This window comes from Perognathus longimembris, chromosome 2 (genome assembly GCF_023159225.1).
Source record: "Perognathus longimembris pacificus isolate PPM17 chromosome 2, ASM2315922v1, whole genome shotgun sequence".
Lineage (NCBI taxonomy): Eukaryota > Metazoa > Chordata > Mammalia > Rodentia > Heteromyidae > Perognathus > Perognathus longimembris.
Genome location: NC_063162.1, coordinates 73481430 through 73500619, shown reverse-complemented (window position 1 = coordinate 73500619; position 19190 = coordinate 73481430). Strand labels below are relative to the sequence as shown.

Here is a 19190-nt window from a genome sequence, read left to right as displayed (position 1 = left end):
AGCCATTTATCATCTGTTCATCCATCCATCCATCCACCCATCTACCCATCCATCTTCTATCCATCCACCCACCCATCTATCCATCCACCATCTATCTACCCATTCATTCACCCATCCACCCATCCGTCCACCCATACATTCATCCATCCGTCCAAATACATCTGGTATGTAAACTCCAGATTTGCTTTATGCTTCACCAATTGTCCCAAGTACATCTTTATAGAAGAAAATCTTGAGTTGTCATGGAACTTTAGTTTCTTTTCATTTGGAGCGGTTCTCATTGTCTTGGTGTTTTATAACACAAATATCTTGAAATAGTACAGATTGGGTATTAGGTTATCTTTCTTCCAATCTGAGTTTGGGTGGTGCCTTCTCTTGATTGAATTTAGGTTACATTTTAGTGATGCATCAGAAAACTGATGCCATGTTATTCTTAGTGAAGATCATCAGGGTCTCAACTTGCCTTCTTACTGATGATATTGCCATCATATTGTTCCACTCCAGATATACTAGTTTCCCTGTGAAATGAACAAGTATTATAAGATGCCACAATTTTTTCTCATCATTCTCCTCACAACCCGACTTCCACAGCAGATTTTTATCTGAGTCAATGCTATAAAGATTTCCAGATGATGACTTTCTAATTACCTTATTCCTTATATATTTATTAGTTAGCCATCAAGCCTAAGGAATCAATCCCTTGCCCTCCATTTATTTATTTGGCTTCAATATGGCAAGATGGGTTCTTAATTTATTCAATAGAATAACTCTCACTGTGATTATTTTCATGCTCAGATTACCAATTGCCCAGGAAGAGCCCTGAAGTTAGTCTCCCATTCTTATTTGAAATGTTTCTCGGCATGCATTAGGCACCTTCTTAATATACAGTATAGTATAATGTTCCAGTCTTATCTTGTCCTTTTCCCAGACACAGCCTGGATCAGCCACTGACCCAGAGTCACATAGACTGGGACATATTTGAGTGGGAGAACAGGTAGAAATGTTACTGATAGAAACAAGAAATTCTGGGAGCCCCAGATCATATTCTCAATCAACCTCTAGGTGTCCTGCACACTCGTATGGTTTTGACCTTTAGATGTACTTCACACTTAGTTTTTAACTGCAGACAGCCCTCACACATGGAGTTATTTAGAGCCACCACAGAGACTGGTGAGTACTTCTGGTATTTAGCAAACACAACCAGAAATGCCAAATTTCTTGCAGTATGTAAGACTATCAGGTCAAATAATTTATCATCATCCCCCCAAAAGCACAAATAGCCATTGAGCCGCTGAGCTACTCTTACATTCTGTTCCTCCAAGAATGGGTTTGAGCATTTCTACTTTGTCAATTCATTAACTCACCACTGTTTCCTAGTGGAAGTGAAATGACTTGAGTCAAGTAGTATGCATTATCATGAATCAAACAACCAGTCTTTACTATGTGTCTATGGAAGCAAAGCCTCTATGTCTTATTTATCATTTTTTCAGAAGTTATGTAGGAGACTGAGCCATCCTCAGCTCACGTGACCCTGGGCCTTGTCATCAGTCCTACACATTGCATTTATACCACTAAGCACTTTGCATGTAAGCTTTAAAATAGCCTTGAAAATGGAGTGTCTCATTATCCTGATTGTACAAAGAGCTAGGATTCAGGGAGGTCACTAACATGGAAGACTGCACAGCAATTCAACACCCCATAGTCAGACTCCAACACCCAAGCTGCATATACCTCCTCCCTGTGTAATAACAGCCTAAGAAAATAAAACAGGATGTTCCAGGAAATCATTATGCCATGATCACATAGAAAAAGGGCCCAAAGCCCTATGTATGTGCTGAGTCTCTGCAAAGTCATGTTTCCTCACAGAGAAGTCAATTCCGTATGCAGGACTTCAATGTGGCAATAAAATGTACTGAGTGATGTCCCACAATATGAGAGCCAGTGATTTCTGCAGGCTGTGCAAATGCCACAACACTGTGCCCAAGCACGGACTTGGAGACGGTGTGACAGATAGGCTCTGCCTACCAATCATGGTGACACAGTGTTTGCCAGAATCCTGGAAGCTTTTCCAATGGCTTTCTTCTTTCTACTAATGCATTCATTTGGGGGCAGTACTAGAACTTGAACTCAGGACCTTAAGTTTGCTAGGCAGGCACTATACCACTTGAGTCATGCCTCCAGCCCTACTTTTTGTTTGTTATTTTGGAGAAGTCTTGTGGACTTTCTTGGAAGGGTTCAGTCCTCCAAATCTCAAGCCCCTGAGTGGCTAAGATTTCAGGTGTGAGCTACCTGCCTCTAGTATCCCAGATTTGTTGTTGTGGTTGTTGAGATTGGGTCTTGTGAACTGCTTTTTGCCAAAGCTGGCCTCAAATTTTTGATCTTTCTAATCTCTGCCTTTCAAGTAGTTAGGATTACAGACTCGAGCTCCCACGTGCAGTTTGAATGGTCCTATTCTTGAACAAATAGGCTACTGGCTAAGACCTGAGATGATGCATCAAAAGAGACCATACCTGAATGACCATGGCCTCGCTGCCTTATCATTGTGATGAGGCTGGATTTCGCCTCTGCTTCTCTTGAGCTTTTCAATGTGCCTTGCCCTTGACTTGAATTCTTATTATTAGGAAAACAGAATCTCCTTAAAGGAGAAAGCAAATCTTTCTCTTCGTTTCTACCCAGTGTGAGCCCCATGCTTTGAAATGCTGATTGCACACCCATGGTCCTCACAATGGCTCCTCTGAAAGTGAAGAGTGGTGACAGTGATTAGCTCCATGGCCTACCTCCCTTAGTATCAAGGAAGCCTCTGCTCTCAGAGGCTTCAGCCCCCATGAACGACCAGCTCTCCAGGCAGGCAGCCTGCTTCCCTTAGTAAAATGCTTGGGTTTTGCACATGATAGGCACAAGCATTTAAGAAGAAGTTAGGTTTCTCCAATTAAACACAAGACTATAATTTGGTTAGGGAGGATTAATGGGGGGAAAGGAGGCTGTTGTGACAGCTCTGTCTTGTGAGACTACTTGAAAACCCCAGGAAGGAAGCTTTCTGTGAAGAGCCATCACGAATGAGAATGGATGGGGTGATGGATTCCTTACCTAATTGAGTAGTAATGACAAAAGTGTGGGTCACCTCCCTGAGATTCATACAAAGCCAGGGAGGTGACAGTTGAGGCCATTAAGCTTCACTTGTATTTAATTTTGACAAAGGGCACAATGCCAAACTCATAAGAATATTGTAAAAATAAGTCCAAAACAAAGACCACAGATTTACTTCTGCGTTTTAGCCACCAATTAAATACTTGACAGGTTGAGTAAGGAAAGTTCTAGCATTAAATAAGCTTTCCTATGAAATCTTCAAGTGTAACTTCATTTAGAGTGACCTGAAGTAGTTGGTTGTCAATGGAGAAAAACAAGAAAGAGATGTTTGGCAGTACCGAGGATCATTTCTTATGCCATCACAAGTAAACATGCTATTAACTCCCCGCCCACACACACCCTCCTCATTCCTAAAACACCATAACCACGGTGGCTGAGTTGATGGGGAAGCATGGCCTGTTCGGGCAATGCACAACTGATATTGATTCCCAGGATATCCGTGCTGGAAACCCGTGCCTCAGATCTAGAATGCCCCAGTTGGAGCTAAAATGTGGGAAGGACCTTGTATTATGAGCAACGGCATTACCATTGGGTTTGTGATCCATTCCCTTCTTACCCACTGTGACAACATTTCATGTGTCCCTTATTTGTCAAGAAGAGTCACTCACAGTAGAGACCAATTCTGTGACACCAAAAACTGCTTGTCAAATAGTATTCCCCACAGGATTGGGGCAGCAACCCAACAGTATGTAACTAAAACCAAACAACTACTCAACATATAAAGGTCAAAAATTGACCTCTCAGGGGAATACAATAGCTCAAAAGCTAGGCATGTACGTCTTATATAGACTACTGTCGACATATGGTCTAATATCGACATTACATTTAAAGCCCTAGGCAAACTTTCTTGGGTGTGGCCACATGGCTACTGTATATGTTCTTGATACATTGTATATTGTATATATGTCTACCTGACCTAGAGAAGAGATAGAAAAACAGGAAGTAAGATATCACAAGAAATGTACACACTGCCCTACTATGTAACTGTACCCTTTTTGTACAACACCTTGTCAAAAAATTTGTGTTCAATTAATAAACAAATAAATTTAAAATAAAAATAATAAATAAAATTTAAAAAAAAGAAGAGTCACTCAATGGGCCGGGAGTGTGGTTTAGCGGTAGAGTGCTTGCCTAGCATGCATGAACCCCTGGGTTTGATTCCTCAGTACCACATAACTAGAAAAAGCCAGAAGTAGCACTGTGGCTCAAATGGTAGAGTGCTAGCTTTAAGCAAAAGAAGCCCAGAAACAGTGCCCAGGCCCTGAGTTCAAGCCACAGGACTGGAAAAAAAGAAAAAATAAGAGTCACTCAAGCCAGATTCAATGGCTCCAGCCTTAATCCTAGTTATTTGGGAGGCCAAGATTGGGGAATTACGATCTGATGCCACCCTAGACAAAAAGAAGTTGAAGAGACTCTATCTCTACCAGTGGGGGCATGAGTCTGTCATCTCCAGTGACACAGGGAAGTACAAGTAGAGAGATTGTAGTCAAGGCCAACCTAGGCATGAAGAAAGGACCCTATTGCAAAAATAACCGAAGCACTGGATAGCTCACGTGGTAGGGCACCTGCCTAGGAAGCATGAGGCCCTGAGTTCAATACCCAGTACTGCCCAGAAGAACCATTCATTTTCTGAGGATTCATTATCCTGATACCTCTACTCTATATGGGAAAGCCCAGCCTAGTTGAGGGAAAGAAGTCTTAGGAACAGCAACTCAACTTGCTCTCCATGTAGGATGGATCCCACAGAATTGACCTTTGATTTGTATGAAGTTAGGCAACTAGCCTTTCCTCCATTACCTTTATAAGTATTGAGTATCTTTCCAGACAATAATCATAAGTACAGTATGGACACTAACAATTGGGAGATTATAGTCCAGCAAGATCTTAGAATACAGGGAGCTTTTGAAGAAATCTTTTGGGGATCAAATTTTCCAATCAGTCTCTTCATCCTGGCTTATAAATTCTATAATCCTTATTTCAACCTTCATTAAAGGAAATGGTAGGTGTGGATTAATATATTCTATGAAATCTCTTCTGTAGCAGATGGCCAATTGAGCAGTGACAGTAATAATGTATTCATTTATTAAATGGACACTTACCATGCTGTTACTATATTATATCATAATGCTAGGACCTAAAGATATGGAGCTGAGTAAAAATAATCTCTGCTCTTCGATAGGATAGCTGAATATGAAATACACATAAAAATGGATGCATTAATGTATAAGAGAAGTTATCAAAGTAGGGTAAGACATCATAAAGGAAGTATTCTGGAGCCTTGAGGAAATCAGACATAGTTTTCAAGCAGGGGAGCATAAGGAGGATCCCAAGATGATAAAGCCACATAGAAGGAGACAACACAAAGGGGAGGGCCAGGGATGGTCACGGCACAGAGACCAGGCCCAACAGCTGCTCCTTGGCCTGTGGTTTCCAAACTACCTTCCCACGCTTGTCAATGTGCATCCTGAAAAGCATCCTGAAAGACTGAGCATGGTAACTAGCAGAGAGGTCCCCAGTCAGCCTGTCCCTTTCTATTCTCACATCATATGGGTGGGGGGTGGTTACCCCAAACCAGTTTATGCCTATGATTCCCATTATAATTGTTTAATTTAGCTAACATTACAGAGTTGCTGTTTCGGTGAAAATTAAGATTAATACTCTGGAAAGATGGCTTTTTTCTTTAGGTAAGACACTAAGAAAGCTGTAGTAGAAGGAAGCTCGGGAGATGCAATTCTAAAAGATAAGAGAGGATGATTTTAAAAATCCCTGCAATAAGATGCTGCTTCATATTGCTCTGAGCATATCTCTGCTCTTCAGTCCAATTTAAGCAAACAAAAATTGGAAATCATAAAAGATGTGCTATAGGCATATTTTATACAGAAAAAAAGATGGTGTTGTTACTGTTAGCAAACTTGGACAAGTTGTTAGAAAGTATTAATTCTTTAATTGCCACCTCAACTGCATTTTTTCCAAAGGTCTGTTGGTACTTGAATTTCTTCTTCTCTGCATTATTATTCTAGTTCAATTATTGTACAGATGGATGCTGAGTATTTTCTGAGTTTTGCTAAGGTCTGTTCTTTTTTATTAAAGATAATTACTACATGTGGCCTGTCAATAAACTTCCGTGGAAGTCACATATATTTGAAACATATCTATGTGATTTAAAATATTACTTATATCATATACTCAAACAATAGTCTCAGCCTTATATTAAAGATAGGACAAATACATGTTTTATATTAAAATTCTTTAAAGTGGGCTTGTATGCATAGCTTATTTCTTTAGTCAATGTTTCGATTCATTGATCAGTTTCTGGAACCAATGGGATTATTGAAAGGTTTCTCCCCATAGAATGAAATTGGAATGGGATGAGAAAATGACCAGACTGAATGGAAGGCAGGAAGCTGCCAGACATCAGAAGAAGCCATTTAGAGTTTGTTCTGTAGACCAGAAAATGACAGACCACAGTCTATAGGATCAATGCAGCCTGAAACCTACATTTTTTTTTCTTTGACCAGTAATATGATTTGAACTTAGGGCTTGGGCTTCATCTCAGACTTTTTGTGCTCAAGGCTAGTGCTCTTGCACTCTGAGCCACAATTCCACTTCTGGTTTTCTCATGGTAACTTGGAGATGAGAGTTTCATGGACTTTGCTGCCCTGGCTGGCTTTGAACCACGATCCTCAAGTCTTTGCCTCTTGAGTAGCTAGTATTACAGATGTAAGCAACCAGCACCTGGCTTCGGCAACTTATATTTAAAAATAAAGTCTTACTGGCACACAGCCATACCCATTCAGTCCAGACTTGTCTAATTGCTTCGAAAATATGACAGCAGGCGTGACTAATTGTTGCAAATACTGTATGCATATGCACAGGAAAGAGTGTACCTCCTTCGTGCCCGAAGAAAATTCTTTCTTTCAGCCTACACATTTCTCTCAACAGAAGCATTAGCCACCATGGGGCCAAACACCCACAGTGGACCCTAAGACACAGGTTAAAGGGAATAACAACAACAGTAGCAGCAATAATAATAATAATAGCAATCCCTTGCAGCTCAAGGAAAGACACCAGAAATAGCCATTTCAGCACAATTAGAAATCTCCTAATGCTAGAAGAGAGGCTGAACATGCCCCAGAGGCAGGACCCGTTACAGGTCCAAAACGGGAGTTTTATTCCCACTTGGGGAAGATTTAGGACAGCAAGTATGGCAGTATCCATAGTGCCCAGAAACACAGGTCTGAGTATGACTGAGGCTGAAATGGAATAGGAGACAACACTTACACTGCCACCTTAACAAGTGCTGAGTGATTAGAAATAGCTGGAAGCAGAGAGCACAGTGTGAACGCATCCTGGCATCTCCACTTGCAGCCTAATAGAGCACCCAAATGTTTGCTTAGATGGCAGACACAGAATTGTGTATAGAAGATCTCAAGAAACAGAAGTTTTAAAAAATAGTATTTTTCCCCTCAAAGTGATTCTACCTCTTTTCCATTCCTCTAGTGAGGTATTGACTCAGTCTCCTCCTGAACTGAGCCAGGCTTGGGTCTTCCTCAGTCCCTGTAAAATCTAAACTCATCAGTGTTTCATCTTAGGTAACTAAATGGCTTGTATTCCAAGAGCCAGTCATTTCCCAGGGACATTCAACCATTGGACCCCTCTGTTTCATCTTATAAAGCACAGCTGAAATCTGCATCATTCCTTATATCCCAGCCCCATCTCCTGTTTGTATACGCTAGAAGTTCATTATCTCTTTCTCAATTTCTGCTGAGTTTCCTAACTAGTATAAATGATAAGATCAGTATTGGACCTACCAATTAATCCTCCACACATTGACTTATATAAATGTTCTTTATTCTTATGTAATAAAGAAAGGAATATAGGCTCCTTTAGTTGCACCAGCACCTTAAAAGATCCTGATTCTTGATGTGTCTTCACACATCATCTCCTGCTACCTCCTGCTTCCCATTCCTGGTATTAGCAATGACAAACAAATGTTTTCCACACAGAGCCTTATCTATGATTTTGCTTACCTGCACAGCTTTGTTCCCACTCTTATCTGTACCTATGACCAAGATGCCTAGCCTCCTCTCCCCACCCATCCTTACTGATCCTTTTTCTCAGCTTTGTCCTTATTCTTGACTTCCCCCATTTCACTTGTGTTTGTGATCCAAGCAGGAATGCACACTCTCCTGTGTAAGAAAGACACCCTCAAAGAAGCAACAAAGCCTGCTGGATGGGAGTCTGCTTTGGTTTTTCTGAGTGTTAGCACATCCTAGGCTCATTTACAGAGCACATCTTAAAAAGTAGGAGTAATATATGGATGTGTTTAGGCCTATGAAGTGTGCCCTTTGTACCCAAGGCCCTCTTAATTACCATTTAGGAGCAGTTTATTTGCAGTGTACTTCAGTACTTAGGTAACTAAATGGCTTTTTACTGATCACATCTATTTAGCATCATTTGCTTAATAACAACTAACAAACCCAATTGCATAGCTCCTTGGTTTGTCTGCTCCCAGAAATAGGCTTATTTAAGATTATGCTCATGGAGGAGGGGCAGGAGGGAGAGATTTTAGTAGGCTATACTATAGTTGTTCATTTGACGATTTAGGTCTTGACAAACAGTCTGTTTTTCTATTCTTTTTCACTTATGGAGTGAGTAAATCACAAGGGAATACCCAAGTACCTCACCACTCCCATATCCTACTCATTCATTTGGCCCATTTTCCCAGGAAAAGCATCTTGCAGCTCCTGTTTTATCAGCCACAACCCACAATGCTCAAGACCTTGTCCACATCTGCCCTTCTCATTAGACACCCACCAGAACTGCTATGAGAGTTTTCTTCTTAGCATTGTTTCCTGTACAGAAACAAAGACAAGCAGACACAGGCTGGTGTGATAGCAGCTGAGGCCATTCTTTCCTCTAGTTCTTGCCTCTGGGACCCACACAGGAGCATCACAGAAGGATATGATTCCTTGTACTTCACTGTAAAGCGTGGACTGCTGTCCTTTCATTGTAGCATTGCCTTTAAGCTGCACTTCCTCTGATCCTCAAGGAGTCCATTCTGGGATTCTAGGAGAAGAGCCACTTCAGGGTTGTATGCCATGTGGCACAAACAACGAGATGGTGAGTTCAATCCCCCACTCCCTTCTCTGTAAAGTGATTTCCTCAATCAAATACCACATTGTGTGTTTCCTTTCTAGTTAGGAAGTGAGTGTTGTGAGTGATGTTGATGATTGCTTGTAGCTGGATAGGTGTACAATCAGAAGGATGTACAGCTGATCCAAGCAGAACAGAGAGGAAACAATGTTAACTTGGCACAAAGCACCCACTTAGTCTCTTCAAGAAATAGTCCCTTGCTCAGGGCCTAGTGCTGGTCTCTGCTGCTGGCATACTGCCTATCATTGTTGTGGTCTGGTGTTGGCTGGGAGTGGTTCTCCTCTCTGTCACTGCATCCCCATCCACATGCCCACCATGTCACCACAGGGCTGAGCAGTGACAAGACCCAGATAATGTCACCTGGACAAGTCATTCTGTCTACATGGCTGTGCAGTGCTTCCAGAAGCTTCCTGATAAAGGTTAACATGAGACATCAACATCACACATTGTGTCCATTCTAATTTAATCAAAGTGGTAGGTGATGGGCTTGACTGTTTCCAAGGGCAGGTGTTGAGAGAAGAAGGAAGCAGAGAAATCTGATGTGAAGGAGGCTAAAATTGTGGGCAGAGAGATAAGAGACCCGCCCTGTAGAGTGAAGGGTAGAAGAGGAAGAATTCTGAGTTTGGCCATTGTGTCTTCAATTTTGCCTTATTTACCATAGGTCTGCTCCAATATTAAAAGCCCAGGGACCCTTGCTTGACTTTCCTGTTTCTCAGTGGCCAGGGACAAATGAAGAGAAAATAAAATCTTCCCCCAGAATCATCTCCACAGTGGCAATACCCGCGTCTTAATGAGAGACTGATATTAAGCACTATGTATTTTTGCTAGACTCTTTTACAGGGCTGGTCAACATCTTGACAGATATTATTTGGCGGTTCACTGGAGACTTCATGGCACCTGACCTGGTTTGCCGAGTGGTCCGTTACTTGCAGGTATGTGGCACCTTCTAGAAACCATGAGCTTTGTGGCCACATGGCCACTACAGCTGGCACTTCGCCTTTCCATGAGGAAAATGGCATCAAACCCCTCACTCCTCTGCAACCAGCCACCCAACTCTTCCCAGTGAAAGGACCAACAGGGTTTGTACCACTCTCAAAATGTAGTTGTATTGCTAAAAATGGTGCATTCATAGCTATTACTAATAACAATTAATAAGGAAACACAAGGAAGCAATTACAATCAAAAGAGCTCATATTTCAAGCATGAAGTAGAATTTATAAGTCAATATAAAAATTGCCAATCAAATTTCCAGTAAAATTACCACCAATAAAATTGTTCTAAAAATGCCAATAAAATTCACTCTTTACCTTTCAAACTAACCCAACTCTGGTGTTGTTGCTGTTAGCAAACTTGGACAAGTTGTTAGAAAGTATTACTTCTTTGCCACTTCAACTGCATTTTTTCCAAAGGTCTGTTGGCACTTGAATTTCTTCTCTCTGCATTATTATCCTAGCTCAATTATTGTACAGATGGATGCTGAGTATCTTTTGCTAAGGTCTGTTTTTTTTTATTAAAGATAATTAGTACATGTGGCATGTCAATAAACTATACGTGGAACTCACATATATTGGAAACATATCTATGTGATTTAAAATATTACATATATCATATACTCTTATTATTGATCCATCATCATATATTGATACATCATATATTTGTTGAGAGACAATTTATGTATATGATATAAATTAAAATAATTTAACTATCTATTGGGATATTGGACCATTATATAATCAATGTTAAGACCGATGTACTCTGAGATCTTAACATTGTTTTCCATTAATACATTTCTATTAAAACAGTGTCAGACCCAAACTACTGGAACTTTATAGTAGTAGAATGTATTTCCAGAAACTTCTACCCTGATAGATTTCACTTGTTATTAGAAACATTTTTTAAGGATCTTTGTATCTACATTCAGAGTGAAGATCATGATTTTAATTTGTTTTATCATTTGTTGTTCCATTTTCAGAATCTAAAATTCTTTTCTGATATAAACATTGCCTTAAAAGTTTGTTAGATGTGAAAGAACCCCTATAACCATGGGAAAGGGAAGGTATTTTCTCATGAGTACTTTTTTTGTTTTCTGTTTTGTTGTTTACAACACATTCCAATTTCTTCTTGGGTTTTTTTTGTAGATGTTTTCAGTTGCTTACTGTATTAGTAATCAGTTAATGAGAACCAAAGTACAATAAAAGAGCTTGAAACAAACTGCTTAAAACCATTAAGCATCTCACAGTTTCTATTGGCTATGAATCCAGGATTAGCTTGGCTGGGCAGTTTTGATAAAGGTTTATCATATCCAGGACTCATCAAGTGTTTCAAGTCCCTGGGGTTAGTGGAGAGCCAGCCTGGGCAAGGCAGCTCACTTCCAAGGTGATTGCTCACATAACCAGAAAGCCCTTCATTCTGTCAGAATTCCCAGTTCTCCACAACATCTCAAAGGACTTCCTGAATATCTTCCCAACACAGAAGGAGGATTTCCTATGAATAACCTATTCTAGTGATCGCAATGGTCTTTTATGTACTTCCTGACATAGCCTCAGAAATGACACGCCACAGCTTCCACGTTATTCTTCTAGATACACAGGCAGGCCCTGACTGATACACAGAGAAGCAATGACACAGACACTGAACTATGAAGCAAAGATTATTGGGGACATGTTGAAGGCTAGCAACCTCATACACCTTTATATTTTTCAAGAGCGTATCAGAACCCATGGTTATGTCCCAACTGTCAACTTAAGCATCTTCTTCACCCAGAAACACTCAGGTCATTGCATTTTTTTAATACATTTACAATGGTTATTAGGATATGACTGTACATAAAAATATCTTAGAGACAGCAGAAATGGCTGAGAAAGAAACACTAAGAATTTTCCAAAAAAGATGGTAAGAAAGCTTGCAGAAACACGTTCAAATCAAATATTTTAGGTCTCTAGAAATTAACCAAAGGCTTATAACAATTGAGGGAACATGTATGCAAGAAAGTGGGTGAATCTCAGTAGGAATAATGAGTCTTGTGGTGTTTTACCTTGCATTATTCTCATTCCTCAGGATCTACCTCTGTGGTTGCTGTGAATTAACAGCTCTTGTTCACAGTAAAAATAGTCTGGCAGCCACCGGAGAGAGAGTAGAAGGGGGCAGAGCTCTCTCAAAGCCTCATTCCCAGAAATCTGCCATTACTTGGCATAGCTGACAGTTCCTTGGAAGACCCCACTTGCAAAGCTGTCTGTATTTTAATATATTCAGAACTTGCCAACTGTGAAAACCAAAATAAACACAGGCCACTGATTAAGTTCACAGATGCCTGAGTTATTGTTGAGGAAAACAATGGGATAAGCAACTCTTAAAAATGAAATCTGGGACCTGAGATGTTTGTGAAGATTTTGAAAATGTTTGAGATATTCTTGGAACCTCAAAGATGAAGTATTTGCCATGACAAAACTTGTCTCCATGAAGAAATGCAGAAGCCTCAAAGCCATTGCCCTCACCTGACCTTGAGGCCTTTCACAAACTCTACACTCTTTGTGATATAAAATGTTTTTTTAAAAAATAGCATAAAAAGAAAGTACAGTGACACAATAAGTGTTATTATCAAGTGCTAAAATCAGACTCAACCATGAAACATGGAGTGTTCATTCTCTGAGGTCAGGAACAAACAAAGATGCCACTCTCATGACTTCTGTTCAACATTGGACTGGAAGTCCTCGCAGGAGTACTTAAGCGAGAGAAAGAAATAAAAGGCTTCCCAAGCAGAAATGAAGAAGTAAATTGCCTGTTTGTATGTAACATGATCTTACAAGTAGAAAAATCTGAAGACTCCATAAATTACTGATTCACAGAATATAAAAAATTTCTATATGTGAATAACAAACTATTAAAAAATAAATCAAGAAAACAATCCCATTTCCAACAGCTATAAAAGCACATAAGAAATTACTTATAAATATACTTAACCAAGGAAATGACAGATTTAAACACTAAAATGTTGACTAAAGAAGTTAAAGATGACACAGATAGACAGAGATGTAGTTTATGTCCATAGATTAAAAGAATTAATATTGTTAAAATATTATTGAACCTGTTCAAATGTTATTGTACGTGATTTATGGATTCAATGCAATCCCACCAAAATTCCAATGACATCTTTTTTTTTTTTTTTGCCAGTCCTGGGCCTTGAACTCAGGGCCCGAGCACTGTCCCTGGCTTCTTTTTGCTCAAGGCTAGCACTCTGCCACTTGAGCCACAGTGCCACTTCTGGCCGTTTTCTGTATATGTGGTCCTGGGGAATCGAACCCAGGGCCTCATGTATACAAGGCAAGCACTCTTGCCACTAAGCCATATCCCCAGCCCCCAATGACATCTTTTTAGGATGGACATTGGGGTTCATGCCCATAATCCTAGCTATTTAGGAGGATGAGATCCAATGATCTTGGTTCAAAGCCAACCCAGGCACGAAAGCCCATGAAATTCTTATCTCCAATTGGGCACCAAAAATCCAGAAATTGTGCAGTTTCTCCAAGTGGTAGAGTGCTAGCCTTGAGTGCAGGGATAGTACCCAGGCCCTGAGTTCAAGCCCTAGAACTGACAGAAAGGAAGGAAGGAAGGAAGGAAGGAAGGAAGGAAGGAAGGAAGGAAGGAAGGAAGAAAGGAAGGAAAGCAGAAAACACAGTCCTAAAATACATATAGAAACCTAACATTCAAATCAATATTGGACAAGGAGACTAAAGCTGGAGGCATAACACTACTTGATTTCAAAATACACTGGGCTGGGAATATGGCCTAGTGGCAAGAGTGCTTGCCTCATATACAGGAAGACCTGGGTTTGATTCCTCAGCACCACATATACAGAAAATGGCCAGAAGTGGCGCTGTGACTCAAGTGGCAGAGTGCTAGCCTTGAGGAAAAAAAAAATACACTGCAGACACTAAAGCTATTGGCACAACCATGCTCATTGCAGCCATTATTTACCATAGCAAGATATGGAATCAGCCCAGATGCCCCCAACAGACAAATGGATCAATGGATCAAGAAAATGTGGTATATATACACAATGGAATTCTACTAATCCATCTGAAAGAATGATATTGTACCATTCATAAAGAAATGGAAAGACCTGGAAAAATTACATTAAGTATGCCAGGCCCAGAGAAACATAGCTTACATGATTTCCTTCAATTGTGGCAGCTAGAATGTGCCTATAAATCTACAAGTAAACACATTGGATAGTAAGCAAGGGGTTACAAATGCATTAACTGAAGCAGTATAGATTCCATGGGTAGCACAAAAAGTGTAATACTTTTAAAAATACTAAGCCAATGCGTTCTTGCAAGAGGGTAGGGTGGGGCCAAGGGGAAAGGGATAAAAGATGGAAGTGGGAAGGGGAGGAGAATGCAGGCAAGAATTCATCGTACATACCAGAATTGAGAAATATAAGGGAAGGGGTGGGTCAAAGAGGGGTAAAGATTTTGAAGTGATGTCACAGATCAAGATGCATCGGTTCACATAAAGTGATGTGTTAAAAGGCAAACAAAAATTAAACACATAACCTAAAATTAAGGTAAGTAGAGGAAGGGGTAGATTGGAAGGGATGGGTAAGAATGTTGAAAAGGGTGACAGTAACTAAGATGCATTGTGTTCATACAGAGCTTTGCTCAATGGCGGCTCCTTTGTACAACTACTTAAAGATAATAAAAATATTCAAAATAAAAATGAAATACAGTATAGAACTATAAGACTCAAAACACCACGGTACTTGCATAAAAACAGACACACTAGAACAATAGAACAAAAAGGAGATCCCACATAAATACCTTTACATATTTTCATTTGATTCCCAACAAAAATGAGAAGAGCACACAATAGGAAAAGGATAGTTGCTTCACTGATAGCACTAGGAAATCAGGATATTCACATATAGAAGAACAGAATTAAAGGCCAACCACATTGGCTCATGCCTGTAAACTTATCAACTCAAGAGGAGAAGCTGAGTCAATCTCAGTCCCAGGCCAACTTGGATGAAAACTTGGCAAGTTTCTACCTCAACAAACACGCTGAATATCTTGGTTCAAGTCTGAATCCCAACCAGGCACAGGCCAGACAGAGAGAGAGACCATAGCTGGCAAAAATGCATTGTGAGAGTTTATTTAAAAATTTTAAAAAAGCACAAAAACTGAAGCAACAGCTGGGGTGTGGCTCAAATGGTAGAATGCGTACTTAATAATTGCAAGTGCCTGGGTTCAAAACCCAGTATGGCAATAAATAAATACATGAAATGAAATGAAAAGAGACCCTTATTGCATACCATACATAAAAATAAATTCAGGATAGACTAAAAACTTAAAAACAATATCTAACATAATAAAACTACTAGAAAAAAGCACAAGGCGTACTTGGCATTTGTCTAGGCTAGGAGGTTTTGGATATACTGTAATTCGAAAATCACAGGTAAGCAAAAGGCACTAATGGGATTGCATCAACCTGAACAACCTTCCTTCACAGCAAAGGGAACAGGGAGAGCATATCAGCAAATCCTGTATCTGACAAATATGTTGCTGCCAAAATACATACGGAAATCCACGGGCTTGATAATTAGTGCTACAGTTGGCATATGGTTATATTTTGCCCCCTGCCCCCAGGACAGACACCATTAGAAACTCTGACCTGGGGCAGGCAGTTGGGGGAACAGCAGACCCTGTAGGAGTTGCTATAGCGCAACACCTGAAGCTTACTTGGTTCATAATTCTGCTGGCCGGAAGGTCAAACAGCAGGGGGCCCAGTGCTCTATTAAAACCTTCTTTGTCTTTTTACCTCCTCCCTTCCTCTCCTCCTTCCTCCCTCCCTTTCTTTCCCCATCTCTTCACTTCCCCCTCCCCCTTCTGTCACCCCAGCTGCATCAGAACATAAGGCTAGAGTAGAAAGAAAAATGGCCACATGCAGAAGGAGATAAGAGCATCTAGCCTCTCTTTAAGGATAATAAATTAGGAGTTTTTCTCCTAAAACTGGAAATTAAGCAAGCACACACCCTTTGCTGCTCTTGTTTAACACTGCACTAGAAGCTCTACCTAATTTAGTAGGACAAGAAGAAGAGGAAATAAGTACAATGTTTACACATTTGGAAAGATTCAGCCTTAAATCAACTTTTGAAAATGTAGGCAACAATAACAGCAAAAACTCAGGACAGGGCTGGAAATGTGGCTTAGTAGTAGAGTGCTTGCCTAGCATGCATGAAGCCCTAGGTTTGATTCCTCAGCACCACAAAAACAAAAAACCGGAAGTGGTGCTATGGCTCTAGAGGTAGAGTGCTAGCCTTGAGCAAAAAGCCAGGGACAGTGCTCAGGCCCCAAGTTCAAACCCCAGAACTGGCAAAAAAAAAAAAATCTCAGTAGGTCTACAGGCAAAATAGAATAGCTAAGGAACTATAATGTTAGCATTCAATGATCAATGTGTATAGCAATAAAAAAAATTCAACTTAAAATAAAAAACACAACACTAACTTGGCACTAATGGCTCAGACCTGCAATCCCAGCTCCTAAGAAATGGAGACCCAGAGTAGAACCAGCCTGGGCTGGCATCAGGGCAGGAAAGCCCATGAGACTCCATGTCTAATTAATCAGAAAAATTATGATCGGGAATGTGGCTCAAGTGGTGGAGCACTAGCTGAGCAAGAGTGTCAAGGGAGTGCAAAGCTTTGAATTCCAATCCTGGTACCACCAAAATAAACCAAAAACCCACAATACCATTTGTGTAATTTTTTTTTAAGAAAACCTAAATCTAAGCCTAGGAAAAATACACACATGATCTACTGAAGAAAACTAAAAAAAAAAAAAAAAATTCCTGAGGGAAAAATAATTCAGATATCCAAATAAATAAAGTGTCCTGTCTTAATGGATTGGAAGATGGTATTTTTATAATGTGGATTCTGCTTCCATATGATCTAGAAATGCAACAAGATCCCAGAAAATTATGGTATGGACATAAACAAACTCTGAACTTGAGGAACACTGGAAACATTGCACTTTACAAAAAACTATCAACTTCTCTACACAGGGTACTGCTTAGAAGAATTAAGAGAGGGGACAACCAGTTTCCAGGACCCCTGCTTATACTCCTGAGTGACCTTTCCTTTCTCTTTACTGAACAAACTCTTTACAACTGTGAGGGGGAAATTTTTAGACAATGTAGGGAATTGGTTGGGGGGAGGGAAAGTAGGAGAAAAATGAGGGAGGAGGTAACAAGTTTGACAAGAAATATACTCACTACCTTACGGATCTAACTGTAACTGTTCTATATATCACCTTGTTAATAAAATTAAATATAAAAAAGAGTTTATACAATTTATAGAATGAAAAAACTGTAAAGCCATATGTTTCACAGAGAATTTGTATCCAAAATGTAAAAAATAACCCTCTTAAAACACAAACCACCCAAATAGGTGAAAGATCTGAAGATGTCTTAGTTAAAAATGCCAAAAGGCTGAGTACTGTTGGCTCATGCTGGTAATCCTAGCTACTCAGGAGGCTGAGATCTGAGGATCAAAGTTGAAAGCCAGCCCTGGCCAGTCCATGAAGCTCTTAAGTCCAATTAACCACAAAAAAGAAAGAAAATCTGGAAGTGAAGCTGTGACTTAACTGGTAGAGTGCTAGCCTTGAACACAAAAGGGAACAGCACGTAGGCCCTGAGTTCAAGAACTAGGACTGGCGCACGTGAGCGCACACACACACACACACACACACACACACACACACACACACCCCAATGATGAATATATACAGAATATTTAACATCGTATATAACTAGAGAATTACACATTAAAACAAAGATTTACAACTAAGCACTGGTTAGATAAATCAAAAGTTAAAATAATCTATCAGTAGCAAATGTAGGTGAGAACATCCATTAATATGAGCACTCCTTTATAGAATTTCAAAACGACACAGCCACTTTGGGGGATAATTTGGAAGTTTCTTACAAAGACAAGCATCCCCTTACCACCTATCCAGCAACTGTGATCCTAGTTATTTGCGCAATTGCCTTCACAATTTATGTCTACACAGAAACATGTACATCAATGGAGAAGGCATTTGTATCAATAATCCAACTGTCCCTCAACCCAATGAATGAATAAACCAACTTTTAGACCCCTACGATGAAGTATTACAAAGCAAACAAATGTCCATTGCTGTCCAAAGCCAGTCTTGCCATACAGTGATTCTAACTACATTGCATTCTAAAAAAAAAAAAAGCAGAACTCAGTGGCTACTGGGAATATGGAGGAAGAAGATAAAACATGGAGGATTTTAAGTCATGAAACTCTTTCTGCAAAACACTGTAATGAGAGAAACATGGCATTATGCAATTGCCTAGATCCATACAGCCATGAAATACAGTGAACCCTAATGTAAACCAGGATGTATAGCTAATAATGAATCAATATTTACTGGTCATTTTGGGTTGTTGTTTCTCTTTTTGTGCCAGTCCTGGAGCTTGAACTCGGGGCCTGGGAGCTGTCCTTGAGCTTTTTTTTTTTTTTCTTTTGCTCAAGGAAAATACTCTATTACTTGAGTCACAGCTCCACTTCCAGATTTTTTGTTTTGTTTCAGTGGTTAATTAGACTTTCCTGCCCAGGCTGGCCTTGAACTATGATCTTCAAATCTCAGCCTCCTGAGTAGCTAGGATTAAAGATGTGTGCCACTGGTGCTGGGCTCAACTGGGCAGTTTTCATAAATGTAACATGCTGACACCACACTAATACAAAATAACACAGAAATTCTATATACTGTTTGCAAGGATATTTTTGGTAAATATAAAAGTATTCTATAAAAACTATGTATTTTTTTAAGTCAGTCCAAGAATCTGACTTCATGTGAATCCAATCTGGCATT

The 19190-nt window shown here is 39.9% G+C and overlaps 1 protein-coding gene across 1 annotated transcript in view; it reads left to right on the top strand.

Annotated features, from left to right (window-relative positions):
- The window catches only part of Npsr1 (neuropeptide S receptor 1), a 94451-nt gene that overhangs the window by 34521 nt on the left and 40740 nt on the right, over positions 1–19190 (top strand). The window contains exon 4 of the mRNA XM_048337132.1: positions 10132–10235. Coding sequence (XP_048193089.1) covers positions 10132–10235 — 104 coding nt within the window. The remainder of the gene's footprint in view (positions 1–10131; positions 10236–19190) is intronic.